The sequence below is a fragment of the Arachis hypogaea genome, chromosome 13 (assembly GCF_003086295.3).
Source record: "Arachis hypogaea cultivar Tifrunner chromosome 13, arahy.Tifrunner.gnm2.J5K5, whole genome shotgun sequence".
NCBI lineage: Eukaryota > Viridiplantae > Streptophyta > Magnoliopsida > Fabales > Fabaceae > Arachis > Arachis hypogaea.
In genome coordinates this window covers 8553775-8566312 of record NC_092048.1, presented here as the reverse complement: position 1 = coordinate 8566312, position 12538 = coordinate 8553775, and the positions used below count along the sequence as shown (strand labels likewise).

The following is a 12538-nucleotide window of genomic DNA, read 5'->3' as shown; positions in this document are numbered from 1 at the left end:
AACATCCTTAAACTCTTGCACCGAGGGGACAGGTTATGAATGAATCCGTTCATTTTAGGGAGGATGAATTTGTATTGAAAAAAATAGCAAAATGATAAAATTAAAAAAATATATCTTAAATATACCGCCGGCAATTGTGGTTTTTAAGCTATAAATTGTACGAATCAAATGTTTCAAAGGCTGATACAGAGGGGCAAGTAGAGGACGTAATTGACGATTTTGCATCTCCAAACAGGAGACAGATTTAACAAAATTTTATACAACAAATTAAAATACATTATTTGTCTAAAAGACAGAAGTTAGAGAAAGAAAAAGAGATCTATATATCTTGTAAGGTTCTAAAAAAATGAAGTCAGTAGGAGATGTTATCAATATATGTTTGATTCACAAAGCACCCAGTTGAGAGGTAAGGTTGATAAATGCATCTTCTTTGCATGGAATTGTGAGTCCTCCCATTGGATGGTTGAATCCAAACTCTTCCTCTGCTCTGTGAAGCAAGTCAACAAACAAAGGATGACTCAAGTATGATATCGGAACCACAAACCGCTTCTTCTGCAACTCTCCAACATACACTGCTATGTGTCCCTTTGGAACAACACTTGTCTGGTTTCCACCTTGTAGATGCTGTGATGTTGACTTGAATACCTGCTTTGCTTGGTGCACCATAAACGGCATACGAATACCCATGATTCTATATGATGATGATTCACTTCACCCTGTACTTCAAACTTGAGAATAGATAAATGTAAGAGATTTTGTTTATGTGATTGTAGTTTATAGATGTGATGAGATGGGAAGGGAAGTTGAGCGGTGTTATATTTATAGGATAAGTATATGAGATATCCAGAACATAAGGGTTGAGCACATTGGTGTTGTGACCGTGTAAGTTCAATAATGATGCCAATTAAGGTACATAGGGTGGGTCCCACTTCACTCATCAAGAGTATTCACAATCACATGGGGCTTTGTTACAACTTGAAAACCGTCCTAGTTTATCCTCTTCCAGCTCTGTTACACTCCAACAATAATTGTAGTAATTATATATTGTGCACAACACACGACATGCATGAGGCTATCAAAACGCATTGTTATTGTCCCACAACAAAGCCATGTGGTAATTTGATTGGTGTTAGATAATGTGAAATATTTTTTGGTGTCAAAACAAGCAAGAAAAAAAAAAAAAAAAGAAGTAAAACACCTATCCTAGATTAGAATGGATGAATTATCGGAGGTTATTACCAGGCGCAAACTAAATAACATGCATAGAGTTGATCCTAACTCCATATCTCGTTCACTAATCTGCGATTTTATTGATTTTTTAGACTATTTACTTAAATTATGCAAACTAAAATCTTGACAAAAGCTCCTAAATTTTATTAAGAATATCAATAATTTTAGAATTATATTCACTAATAGAATCATAAAAAAAATGTAAAATATTTGAATAATCTGCTTCACACACAATGTTCTTAAACCACAATTCTAAGATTTTATGTTTTGGATTCGTTCTAACTTCAATAAAAATGAGTTTCTCTTTGCAGCAGTCTTTTGGTGAATTTGGAGGGATAAGAACAATGACATCTTCCATCAAGATGATCTATAGAGTAAGGAAAAAATTGTTTACTTAGTTAAACATGGTGCTCGATATTTCTCTAATGTTGTTACCACCCAAAAACATATTACTCCTTCCTCTTTGCAATATAACTGGAACCACCTTCTATAAATGTCTGTAAAGTAAACTGCGATACAAGCGTTTTTGAAAATGAGCAATTAGCTGGATTTGGATATATTATTAGAGATATCATGGAAATTTGAATAAAAAGTTGTTCTGTCAGTATAGCTCTTTTTAGTAGTGTTCTTTGGTGTGAGTTTTATGCTATTTGGAGAGGGCTTGTTATGACTTGGGATTACGAGTGCAAAAAGGTATGTGAAACTGATAATCTTGATGCGTTTCTTCTTATTTCGTGAGGCACAACCAGCATGATTAGGAATTACTCTGATCTGCTTGACAAAATCAAAGAGATGTTCCAGCGCAATTAGATAGCTACTTTAGTGCTCATCCAGCGCACAGCAAACAAAACAGCTAATTTAATGACTAAAACTGTTGCTTTAAACAAACAGGTGTACCTATAATAGTTACTGTCCCCTAATAATTTAGATATTATTATTAGAAAAAAGTGCTACTTTTTCTCTTGGATCTTTTTTTTATGTTATGTTCAATAAAAAAAAAAACCACAATTCTAAGCTAAAATGAGTCTCTTCCAAAAAAACAAAAATCTCATATCTCACAATATGTTAGAAAGAGGTACTAGAACAACTCAAAATTCAACAACTATTTAAATTTCTAATAACACACTCAAACTTAAAAAAAAAAAAAAACCTCACAGCACAATTAACTTTAAAATTATTATCTATTAAATAATGTAAAATAATAATAATAGAGAAGTGCTTTTATTATTTCAACCTCTTTAAAATTATCTTGAAACATTTTTCTTGTTTGTGTCACTTTTAATAAAAATTGAATTTGTCCACTGAAAAAAGCCAAAGATCAAACAGATGATGCATGTGGACATGTGGTCACTTGATATGGCAAGAGATTGAAAAGATGCTGAGGAGGGACATTATTATTCTTACAGGAACCAATGTTAATTTTAAGTAATTATTATACGGCATGTACCATAATGCGTCCTGTACCCCTTCCCAAAGTGGATTCTCTTAAATTTTTTTTTCCCATCGGTAATAGTGCTTATCTTCAAGTGATCTCTTATTATTTTATACTTTTTAAAATTTATAAGTGAAATATAGAAGGAATATATGAAAAGACTTTGTTTGAAAAGACTTATTTTATACTTTATTTTTGTTGTCTTTAAATTTTTTAATTTTTTTTTCGTTTTAATTTTTTAAGAATATTTTTATTGAGTTTAGTAAATTAATTAATATGTATCTTAAAAATAGGTGATACATTTATTATTAAATTTGTTATTTAATAAATACAAAATAAATATATTAAAATTTTTTTTTTTTGTATTTTCAATAAATTTTTTTAATTTATAATTTTAATATATATTTTTAAAACACAAAATAGATAGATTTTATTTTTATTAGTATTTAAACTTTATATTTGGAGATTTTTTTTCGGTTACTCCAATAATAATAATCCAGGTTGCCGACGGCCAAATATGATGATTAATGAAAGTTATTATTAAGAGGAATGTTAGGGGGCAGTAATTTTGGTATTTTGTAACTATCAATTGGCTATTAATAGTATTTTTAATAGTGTGAGATTATATTTAATAGTAAAAAATTACTCACTTTTATTTTAATAATTAAATGCTGACCAAAAAATACAAAAATTGCTACTCTTAGACTTTTTCTATTATTAATATAAGGAAGGAATTGAAGAAACCAAAGTAACTGATGATGTCTATAGTATATACTCCTCTCTTTTCCCGTCACAATATTTATTTTTTATTTTTTATTTTTATCTCTCCAAAAGTTAGATAGAGATAGAATACTGAACTAAACTTTCTCTGGTTTTTATTGGATTTTATTGTTGATTCTATTTTTTTTCATTGAATTAATAAAAGACACTGCATGTGAGCATGTGGAGCAAAAAGAAGGGAACACATGTGGTCATGTGGATACGTACGTAACTAGGAGCGTGGTTTAATTTGAGAGAACCAACACAATCATGCATGCCTCTCAAAGTAGTTATACCATGAGTTTGATTTAATTAATTAACATCGTCCTTTAGCTGTATTATCCTTAATTTGATATCTAATCATTCATTTTTACATGCCACAAACAAATTAACAATATAGTTCCATATCTTATTATCAAGCTAATTAATTAAGGACCACGCAATAAAAATGGAGTATCTATTATCTCAGATAAATCCAAAGATATATAATATGAATCGATGTATTAAATTTAACGGAAATATTTAGGAAGAAAAAAAGTTAGCAAAAAATACTCGTAATTTATCTTATTTAATATTTATTAATTATTGTGACAATTAATAAATATTAAATAAGACAAATTCTGACTATTTTTTTTTGTCTTCATAATATTACCGATTATTATTTGAGCTACGCATACAACTATATATATCATTTTTTTTTTTTTTGGTATTCACTTTCTTGAAAATTTCAGGTTTGGCCAGATTTTTTTTTTCTTTTCTTTTTTGTGGATATACAAAACGAAATCAAATTAAACCAAATGCAGGCCTACCTAAAATATACACAAATACTAATAAAGATATTTTTTTTATAATCACTATGTTTTTTATAGTGGAAGAAAACAAATTAAGAGAAGATATAATTAATAACAACTAACAACATCTTTATGTTTTTTTTCATCCTTATTCAAATGAGAAGCAAACAAAGTTTGCAATCATATCATTTTCTTTTTGAAATTATTGCTTCTGTCTCATCCTAATGTCAAGCTAACAATAATGAAATTGAATATATTACACACTACTATTGCATGGTACAATGTATTTCCTCCAAAAATTTAAGTTGTTAGCTAAGAAATTAAATTAAATATATATCAAACCATATCTAGTTGGTGAAGTTCACACACTACTATAGTGAGAGTAGAGGCATGGGGGACCAATTTGATAATTTATCATGTAAAGATTTTTGTCTATATGTATCTTCCGATCCATATTAAATCTGACAAACTTCCAATAAATAGATATAGAGTCATCACATACAGAATTTAATTATATTACCAATGCAAAATTGCAAATTGTATCTTGGATTATTTCAAAAAAAAAAAAAAATTAAATATATAAGCAATATATAACCATGCAAATTGCATATTGATGATTATTATTGTTTAAAAATTTGGTCTGCCTACAAAAATTGGGATCTTTTGTTGGATATGGCTGGTTTGCTAAATCTATGGGCTTATATTAGAGTTGATATACATTTGATATATGGTCCTATTATATGTGGGGTGTATTTTTTTTTGGGATAGCAGTAATATTTGACCCAAAGACCAAAAACAGAAATATTTTATTTATTGACGAGTAAAAGAGAAATTATTAAATTAACATTAATAATTTGATATATTGTTTTTGGAGGCTTATTTGAATTGTATTCAACAAAAAATGGAGGCTGACGATGATCCGATTTTGAAGCACAAAGAAGAAGAATTGAGAGCTGAGTATAATCTAGTTTTGGCCCAGGAAGAATTGCTTTGGTACCAGAAGTCAAGAGATCAATGGGTTCGGTATGGTGATAGAAATACTAGCTTTTTCCATATGCAAACCATCATTAGAAGAAAATCTAACAAGGTTCATGGGTTGCTGGTCAGTGATGGGTCCTGGTCTGATGATCCGGAAGTTTTGCAAAGAGAGGTCGTTCATTTTTTCAAAAATATTTTTTGCTCTACTGAGCCTGTTGAGGTTAATTGCATGGGAGAAATTCCTATGCCATCTCTTAGCCAGGATGCTTGTGATAATTTGTCTAAACCAGTAACAATGTTGGAGGTTAAAGAAGCTCTGGATAATATGAGCTCGTTCAAAGCTCCTAGGCCGGATGGTTTTCAAGTTTTTTTCTTCAAGGAATATTGGGATGTGGTGGGTCATGAGGTGTGGCGTACTGTTCAGAAAGCATTCTTAGGGGAGACTTTAAGCCATTCTTTGTTAGAAACTTTGATTGTTCTTATCCCTAAATGCGACCCTCCAACTAGATTGAAGGATTTTCGGCCAATAAGCCTTTGTAATGTAATTTATAAGCTAGTGACTAAAGTGCTGGTTAATAGATTACGACCTTTTTTGGATGAGATTGTTAGCCCAACTCAGGGAGGGTTTATACATGGTAGAGGAGCGCCTGATAATATTATTGTGGCCCAAGAAGTTCTTCACTTTCTTAAGCGGACAAAGTCTAGAAAAGGAGCTATGGCTTTTAAGATTGATTTAGAAAAGGCTTATGATAGAGTTGATTGGAATTTTCTTGAGCACACTCTTGAATCTTTTGGCTTTCCTTCTCTAATTATTCGGCTTGTAATGAATTGTGTTCAGGCTTCAAATCTTTCCATCCTTTGGAATGGGAATAGATTGGACAGCTTCCAACCTCGCAGAGGGCTCAGGCAAGGAGATCCAATTTCTCCTTATTTATTTGTTTTGTGCATGGAAAGATTGGCGTGCTTCATTTCCAAACAAGTTGACGAGGGTATTTGGGATGGTGTGGCTGTTTCTAGAGGAGGACCTAGAGTTTCTCACTTGATGTTTGCAGATGACCTCCTCCTTTTTTGTAAAGCAAAGAAAAATCAAGTTCGGAATGTTGTGCACACCTTGGAGTTGTTCTGCAAAGCTTCAGGTATGAAGGTTAACATTGAAAAATCTAAAGCTATTTGTTCTAGAAATATCTCTAATAGAAGGAAGGAAATGTTGTCTGGTGTTTCTCATATTCCTTTTACTAGTGACCTAGGCAAATACTTGGGGTGAACCTTAATCATCCTCGAGCTGCTAGGTCTATTTTTGCGGATTCTTTAGAGAAGATCAAGAATAGGATGGCTAGTTGGAAAGGTCGGCTCCTTAACAGAGCAGGCAGGCTTTGCTTAATTAAATCTGTTGCTTCTTCTCTTCCTATTTATCAGATGCAAGTGACTCTTTTTCCTACTTCAATTTGTCAAAAGATTGATTCTGTGCTTAGACAATTCTTGTGGAAGGGAAAGGTGGGGGAGCGATGCTTAAATTATGTCAAGTGGAGCAAAGTTGTCACTCCAAGAAAATATGGAGGCTTGGGAATTAGAGATACCCAGTGTGTAAATTTCACTTTATTAGGAAAGCTTGTTTGGCAATTACTGCATAATAATGATAAGCTTTGGGTAAGAATTATGTTGGCAAAATATTTATCTGGGAGGTCTTGCTTTTCATCCAGTTTTTCTAATAATGTTTCAAGCACTTGGCGAGCGATTTATAAGACAATAGAAAAGCTTCGTGATGGTTTTGATTGGTGTACAGGCAGGATGTCTCAATCCTTTTGGTATCATGCTTGGCGACCATGTGGAACGCTAGCTCCTTTGGTTCCTTTTGTGCACATCTCTGATTCTCACTTGAAGCTAGAAGATGTCTGGTACCATGGACATTGGCGGTGGGATATTCTTTGCACAATGATTCCGGAAGAAGTTAAACTTGATTTGATGCTCTTTGATCCTATCAAGCAGGCAGGAGATAAAACAGGTTGGTTTTGGACAAACTCAAATACTCTCACCTACTCGACTAAAAGCGGGTATGAATGGCTATTGAAGAAGAAATTTGGCTGGAACGATAATGAAAATTGGCTTTGGCTTTGGCGCTTGAGAATACCGGAGAAGATAAAGTGTCTGCTCTGGCTTTGTCTCAACAACGGAGTTCCCACAGCTAGTTACCGGTTTCAAAGAGGTCTTGCTACTTCTGATTTTTGTCAGCGATGTTATCTTGCTCTAGAGGATATTAACCACTGCTTTAGGACTTGCCAAAAAGTTCGTCAGATTTGGATTAGCTTAAATTTGGGAATGACCGCTGAGGACTCTAGTTTGGATTTTGTGTCTTGGATTCGTTCTAACCTCAACAAAAATGAGTTTCTCTTTGCAGCGGCCTTTTGGTGGATTTGGAGGGATAGGAACAATGACATCTTCCATCAAGATGATCCATGGAGTAAGGAGAAAATTGTTCACTTAGTTCAACATGCTGCTCGCGATTTCTCTAAGGTTGTTACTAACCAAAAACATATTATTCCTTCCTCTTTGCAATATAACTGGGAACCACCTCCAATGAATGTCTGTAAAGTGAACTGCGATGCAAGCGTTTTTGAAAATGGGCAATTAGCGGGCTTTGGATGTATTATTAGAGACAGCATGGGAATTTGGATGAAAGGTTGTTCTGCCAGTATACCTCTTTCTAGTGTTCTCTCTTGTGAGCTTCATGCTATTTGGAGAGGGCTTGTTATGGCTTGGGATTGCGAGTATAAAGAGGTCATATGTGAAACTGATAATCTTGATGCATTTCTTCTTGTTTCGCGAGGCACAACCAGCATGATTACGAATGACTCTGATCTGCTTGGCAAAATCAAAGAGATGCTTCAGCGCAATTGGACAGCTACTTTAGTGCTCATCCAGCGTACAGCAAACAGAGCGGCTGATTTAATGGCTAAGACTGCTGCTTTAAACAAGCAGGTGTACCTAGAGTGGTTACAACCTCCTAATAATTTAGACATTATTATTAGAGAGGAGTACTACTCTTTCTCTTAGGTGTTTTTTCTTTGTGTTATGTTCAGTCACCAAAAAAATTTGATATATTATTTTGTTATATTTTTTTATCCAATTAATTATCTGCAGCGGCTAAAGATGTGGATCATAAAAATGGAACACCATTTCTTTAGGAAAAATTTTAAGTGTACCGAAAATATCGGTGTTTCAGTTGTTTTAACCGTTGATTTTTAATTTATATATATTATATATATTGTTTATAATTCAGATCAACGGTTAAAACAACTGGAATACCGGTGTTTTCCGTACATTTGAAACTCTTCCAATTATATAACCGGAAATATTGATAGGTTCTTTTGGTTTTATTTCACAGCATTTTCACATACAGGAGTTAGCAATCAAATTAATTATTTCTCGAATAATAAATGTATAATTAAATTATCGTGAAAAAATAATTAAATAATGAAAAAAAATGTTACTACATGTATATATATACTCTACTTAGTAGCAAAGCTTATTATTACCTAGCTTGTAGCTTAATACTATATGATAACATCGTCCAATCATATATGTTGCCGAAATGTTAAGAGAATTTTATTTTAATGATAATAACAATATATAAAAACGTTCACATTCGCCATTCGCCATATATACATTGAATATGAACTCTATAAGATATTACGTAATCATATATATGCAAAAAAACTATATATATTTGGAAGTTATGTTGGTTGCAGGCATGTGAGTCACATATATATGCAGGCAGCAATCATTGATTTTGATTGGGGAGTATAGTAGAAGAAGGAGAAGAAGAATAAAATAATTATACATGCTACATATTCAAGTAATATATTTTCCTTTCGGCCAAATCAAATAATAATAAAGTGCCAAAGTATCAATAATATATTAGCTAATTAATATAGTTATTTTAGTTTGAAATAATATACATAGATGATTACAAGTTTACAACATACTACTCTTCGTCTTATATGTTGTTATTTCTTTTTGTGTAGATATGAAGCTACATAAATTATTTCTACCTCGAATAATTAATTAAGGAATAATAATAAAAGATCAATAAGGTAGTATTTAAAAGAAGGAGGCCACTCAGATAAACATGCCTAAAACGTCTTTTTTTAAAGATGTCTTTATGTTGTGTTTTAATTGGTTTTGGTATAATTTATTCGGTGTTCCTCATCACATATTATTAAATTCCTCAAAAGATTTTCTTTCCAAAAACAATAAAAAACATTTAATTTGGACTAAAACAAAAAAGGTAATAGATTAACTATTAGATTTTTTTTTAAAAGATTATTTACATAAAAAAATATATCACATTCATCAATATATATATATATATATATATATATATATATATATATATAAAAGCTCTTAAAAAATTTTATAAATAAAAAAATAATTAATTTTTATTCGTATAATATATAAAATAATTACTATACTATTATCATATTATAGATTAAAATTTACTAATTTAAATTTTGTTTTTATTTTTAATATAAGCATTAGAAATAAATAATTTTTTTATAACAAGATATATTGTAATAAAATATATATAATATTAATTAGTTTTTAAAAAATTCTGAAAAGATGATTTTTTCTAATAAAGTGTTATTAAAAAATTAACATTATAAAAACTAATTTCAACCAATATGATATAATATGATATAATAGGTTATTAAATATATTTAATACAAAACACATTGAATATAAATTTTTATTGAGTTTAAATTTTAAATAATTTTTAATTAAATTTCAAATATTTTTATTTTAAAGAGTTAGAATATTTTAACATCATTTTTTTCTTATCTTTTTAATTGAGTCTTTGATTTTTTAAATTATAAACCTTATTTATAATTAATAGTAATGTTTTAACACCACCAATTAGTCACACATATAAAAATACAAGAACAATTCTATTATCATAATTATAATCTAACTTTATAAGCAATACAATACAATGAAACTATATATAAGTAATATAACTAAATTTTATCTACTTCTATAGTCACATTTCATAAATAATATAATTAAATTATATTTATGTTTATAATTAAAATATGAATAAAAATACAAAAAAGTATCAAGATGGTTAATTTTTTTCATTCATAATTTTTTATTATTTTTGTTGTGAAAAATTTAATTATTTTAATAATTAATTATTTTTTAAAAAAAGATAATTGAATAACACAAAAAAGTCTTATTAAGAGTAATTTATTTATGGCTTTTTTACTTAAATAAATTAAACCAAGTTCTAAAATTACTCAAATCCCCTAAATCAATTTTTGATACGTAAATACCCTAATCCTAATATTATATAAATCGTGCTAGGGGAATGTGATTTATATAATATGTTAACCATTACACCTTGGAACGATTTATGCATGAATGATTTCTGAGCAATAACACATAAATCGTCTTAAGGTTGCCAACTTTATTAATTGTATGTAAATCGTTCCAGATTAGGAGGATTTACGTGGTTTCAGGCAAAAACACAAGACTCTGCCACGATTTATGTGTAAGTTATAACTCCAGCACCCTACCACGATTTATTTGTCAGCTATAATCCCCAACATCCTGCCATGATTTATGTTTGAATATCACACCTAAGACTTAACCATGAGTTACCCACAACTCTTAACATTACACACAAAAACATACAAAAACCTCCATTTTCACCATATCTAAGCATTCAGTGATAAGGTTGGAGAGAAAGAGAGCCCGCAGCGATTAGAAAGAGGCATTGAGTGACCGCATCTGGCATACAGCAGTGGGAGAATGGGCATTAAGAATATCAAATTAAATAAAAATAATTCAAGAATATACCGTAAAAATATACAAAGTCAAATAAAAAATAACAAATTTTTTTTATAAAAAATTTGTATAAATAAAAATAATAGAAATAAAAAGGTCTTCCTAATAGGATCAATAATTGAAATTATAAAAAAGGTATATTTTTATTTTTTAAGTTAAAATTTAGATAGAGATAATTTAAATTTTAAATTTAATTAAATTATATCTATTTAAATTTTAAATTAAAAATTTTAATTAATTTTTTAATTTAAATTATATCTATTTAAATTTTAACTTAAAAAATAAAAATATATTTTTTTATAATTTCAATTATTGATTCCATTAGAAAGACCAAATTAAATAAAAAAAGAGTACTGACAAATTATAATCAAAAGAATACTAAATTTTAATATATATATTAAATTTTTTTTAAAAATAGTCAAAAGGTCGTTAAAAAATATAATTTTGCATAATATAAAGTTTTTAATATTCATTATTTATATAGTTTTTTAATTATTTTTATTTATACAAATTTTTATAAAAAAAATTTGTTATTTTTTATTTGACTTTGTATATTTTTACGGTATATTCTTGAATTAATATGTACTTTACTTACTATTGTTATTTATTTATAATATAAATTACTTTTTTTTTACCAAAGATAGGAGACTCAGAACCCGCAACCTCTTAATTGAATGTGGGGAGACTATACCATTTGAGTTATAACTCATTAGCTATAATATAAATTACTTATTCCATTATAAAGATCAAATTAAATAAAAAAATATTAAAAGAGAATATTAAAATTAAATAAAATTAAAATTTTTTAATATTAAAATATTAAGAGAGAATTTAGGATTTAAAATTTATAAAAAAATTAATATAAAATTTTTAATACTCATTGTTCATATAATTTTTTTTAATTATTTTTATTTATACATATTTTCTATAAACAAAAATTTGTTATTTTTTTATTTTAACTTTGTATATTTTCACTGTGTATTCTTAAATTAGTATGTACTTTACTTACTATTGTCATTTGTTTATAATATAAATTATTTATTTCAATTGAAAGATCAAATTAAATAAAAAATACTAAATTTTAACATATAATTTATTTTTTTTTAAATTAAGAGCAAAAAATGTTGAAAAAAAATATAATTTTGCTTAATATAAATTCATGTATTTTTGAGTAATATAAATTTAAGTAAAAAATATATAAAATTTAAATTATTAAACAAAATTATGTGTCAAAATTTTAATTATAATTTTTTAGTATTCTCTTTTAGTATTGTTTTTATTTAATTTGATATTCTTAATGTCCATTCTCCCACTGCTGTATGCCCCACTGCTGTATGCCAGATGCGGTCACTCAATGCCTCATTCGCATCGCTGCGGGCTCTCTTTCTCTCCAACCTTATCACGAAATGTTTAGATAGGGTGAAAATGGAGGTTTTTGTATATTTTTGTGTGTAACGTTAAGAGTTGTGGGTAACTCATGGTTGGGTCTTAGGGTGTGATATTCGAA

The 12538-nt window shown here is 28.9% G+C and overlaps 1 protein-coding gene across 1 annotated transcript; it reads right to left on the bottom strand.

The window, feature by feature from the left end:
- Positions 1 to 210: 210 nt before the first annotated feature.
- On the bottom strand, positions 211 to 804 carry LOC112736995 (auxin-responsive protein SAUR21). The gene has a single exon (XM_025786685.3). The coding sequence runs from the start codon at positions 685 to 687 to the stop codon at positions 385 to 387; it is 303 nt and encodes a 100-aa protein (XP_025642470.1). The 5' UTR covers positions 688 to 804; the 3' UTR covers positions 211 to 384.
- Positions 805 to 12538: the final 11734 nt, after the last annotated feature.

Bases quoted from the DNA above. Each gene is read 5' to 3' on its own strand.
- LOC112736995 (XM_025786685.3), bottom strand. From the start codon at position 687: ATGGGTATTCGTATGCCGTTTATGGTGCACCAAGCAAAGCAGGTATTC.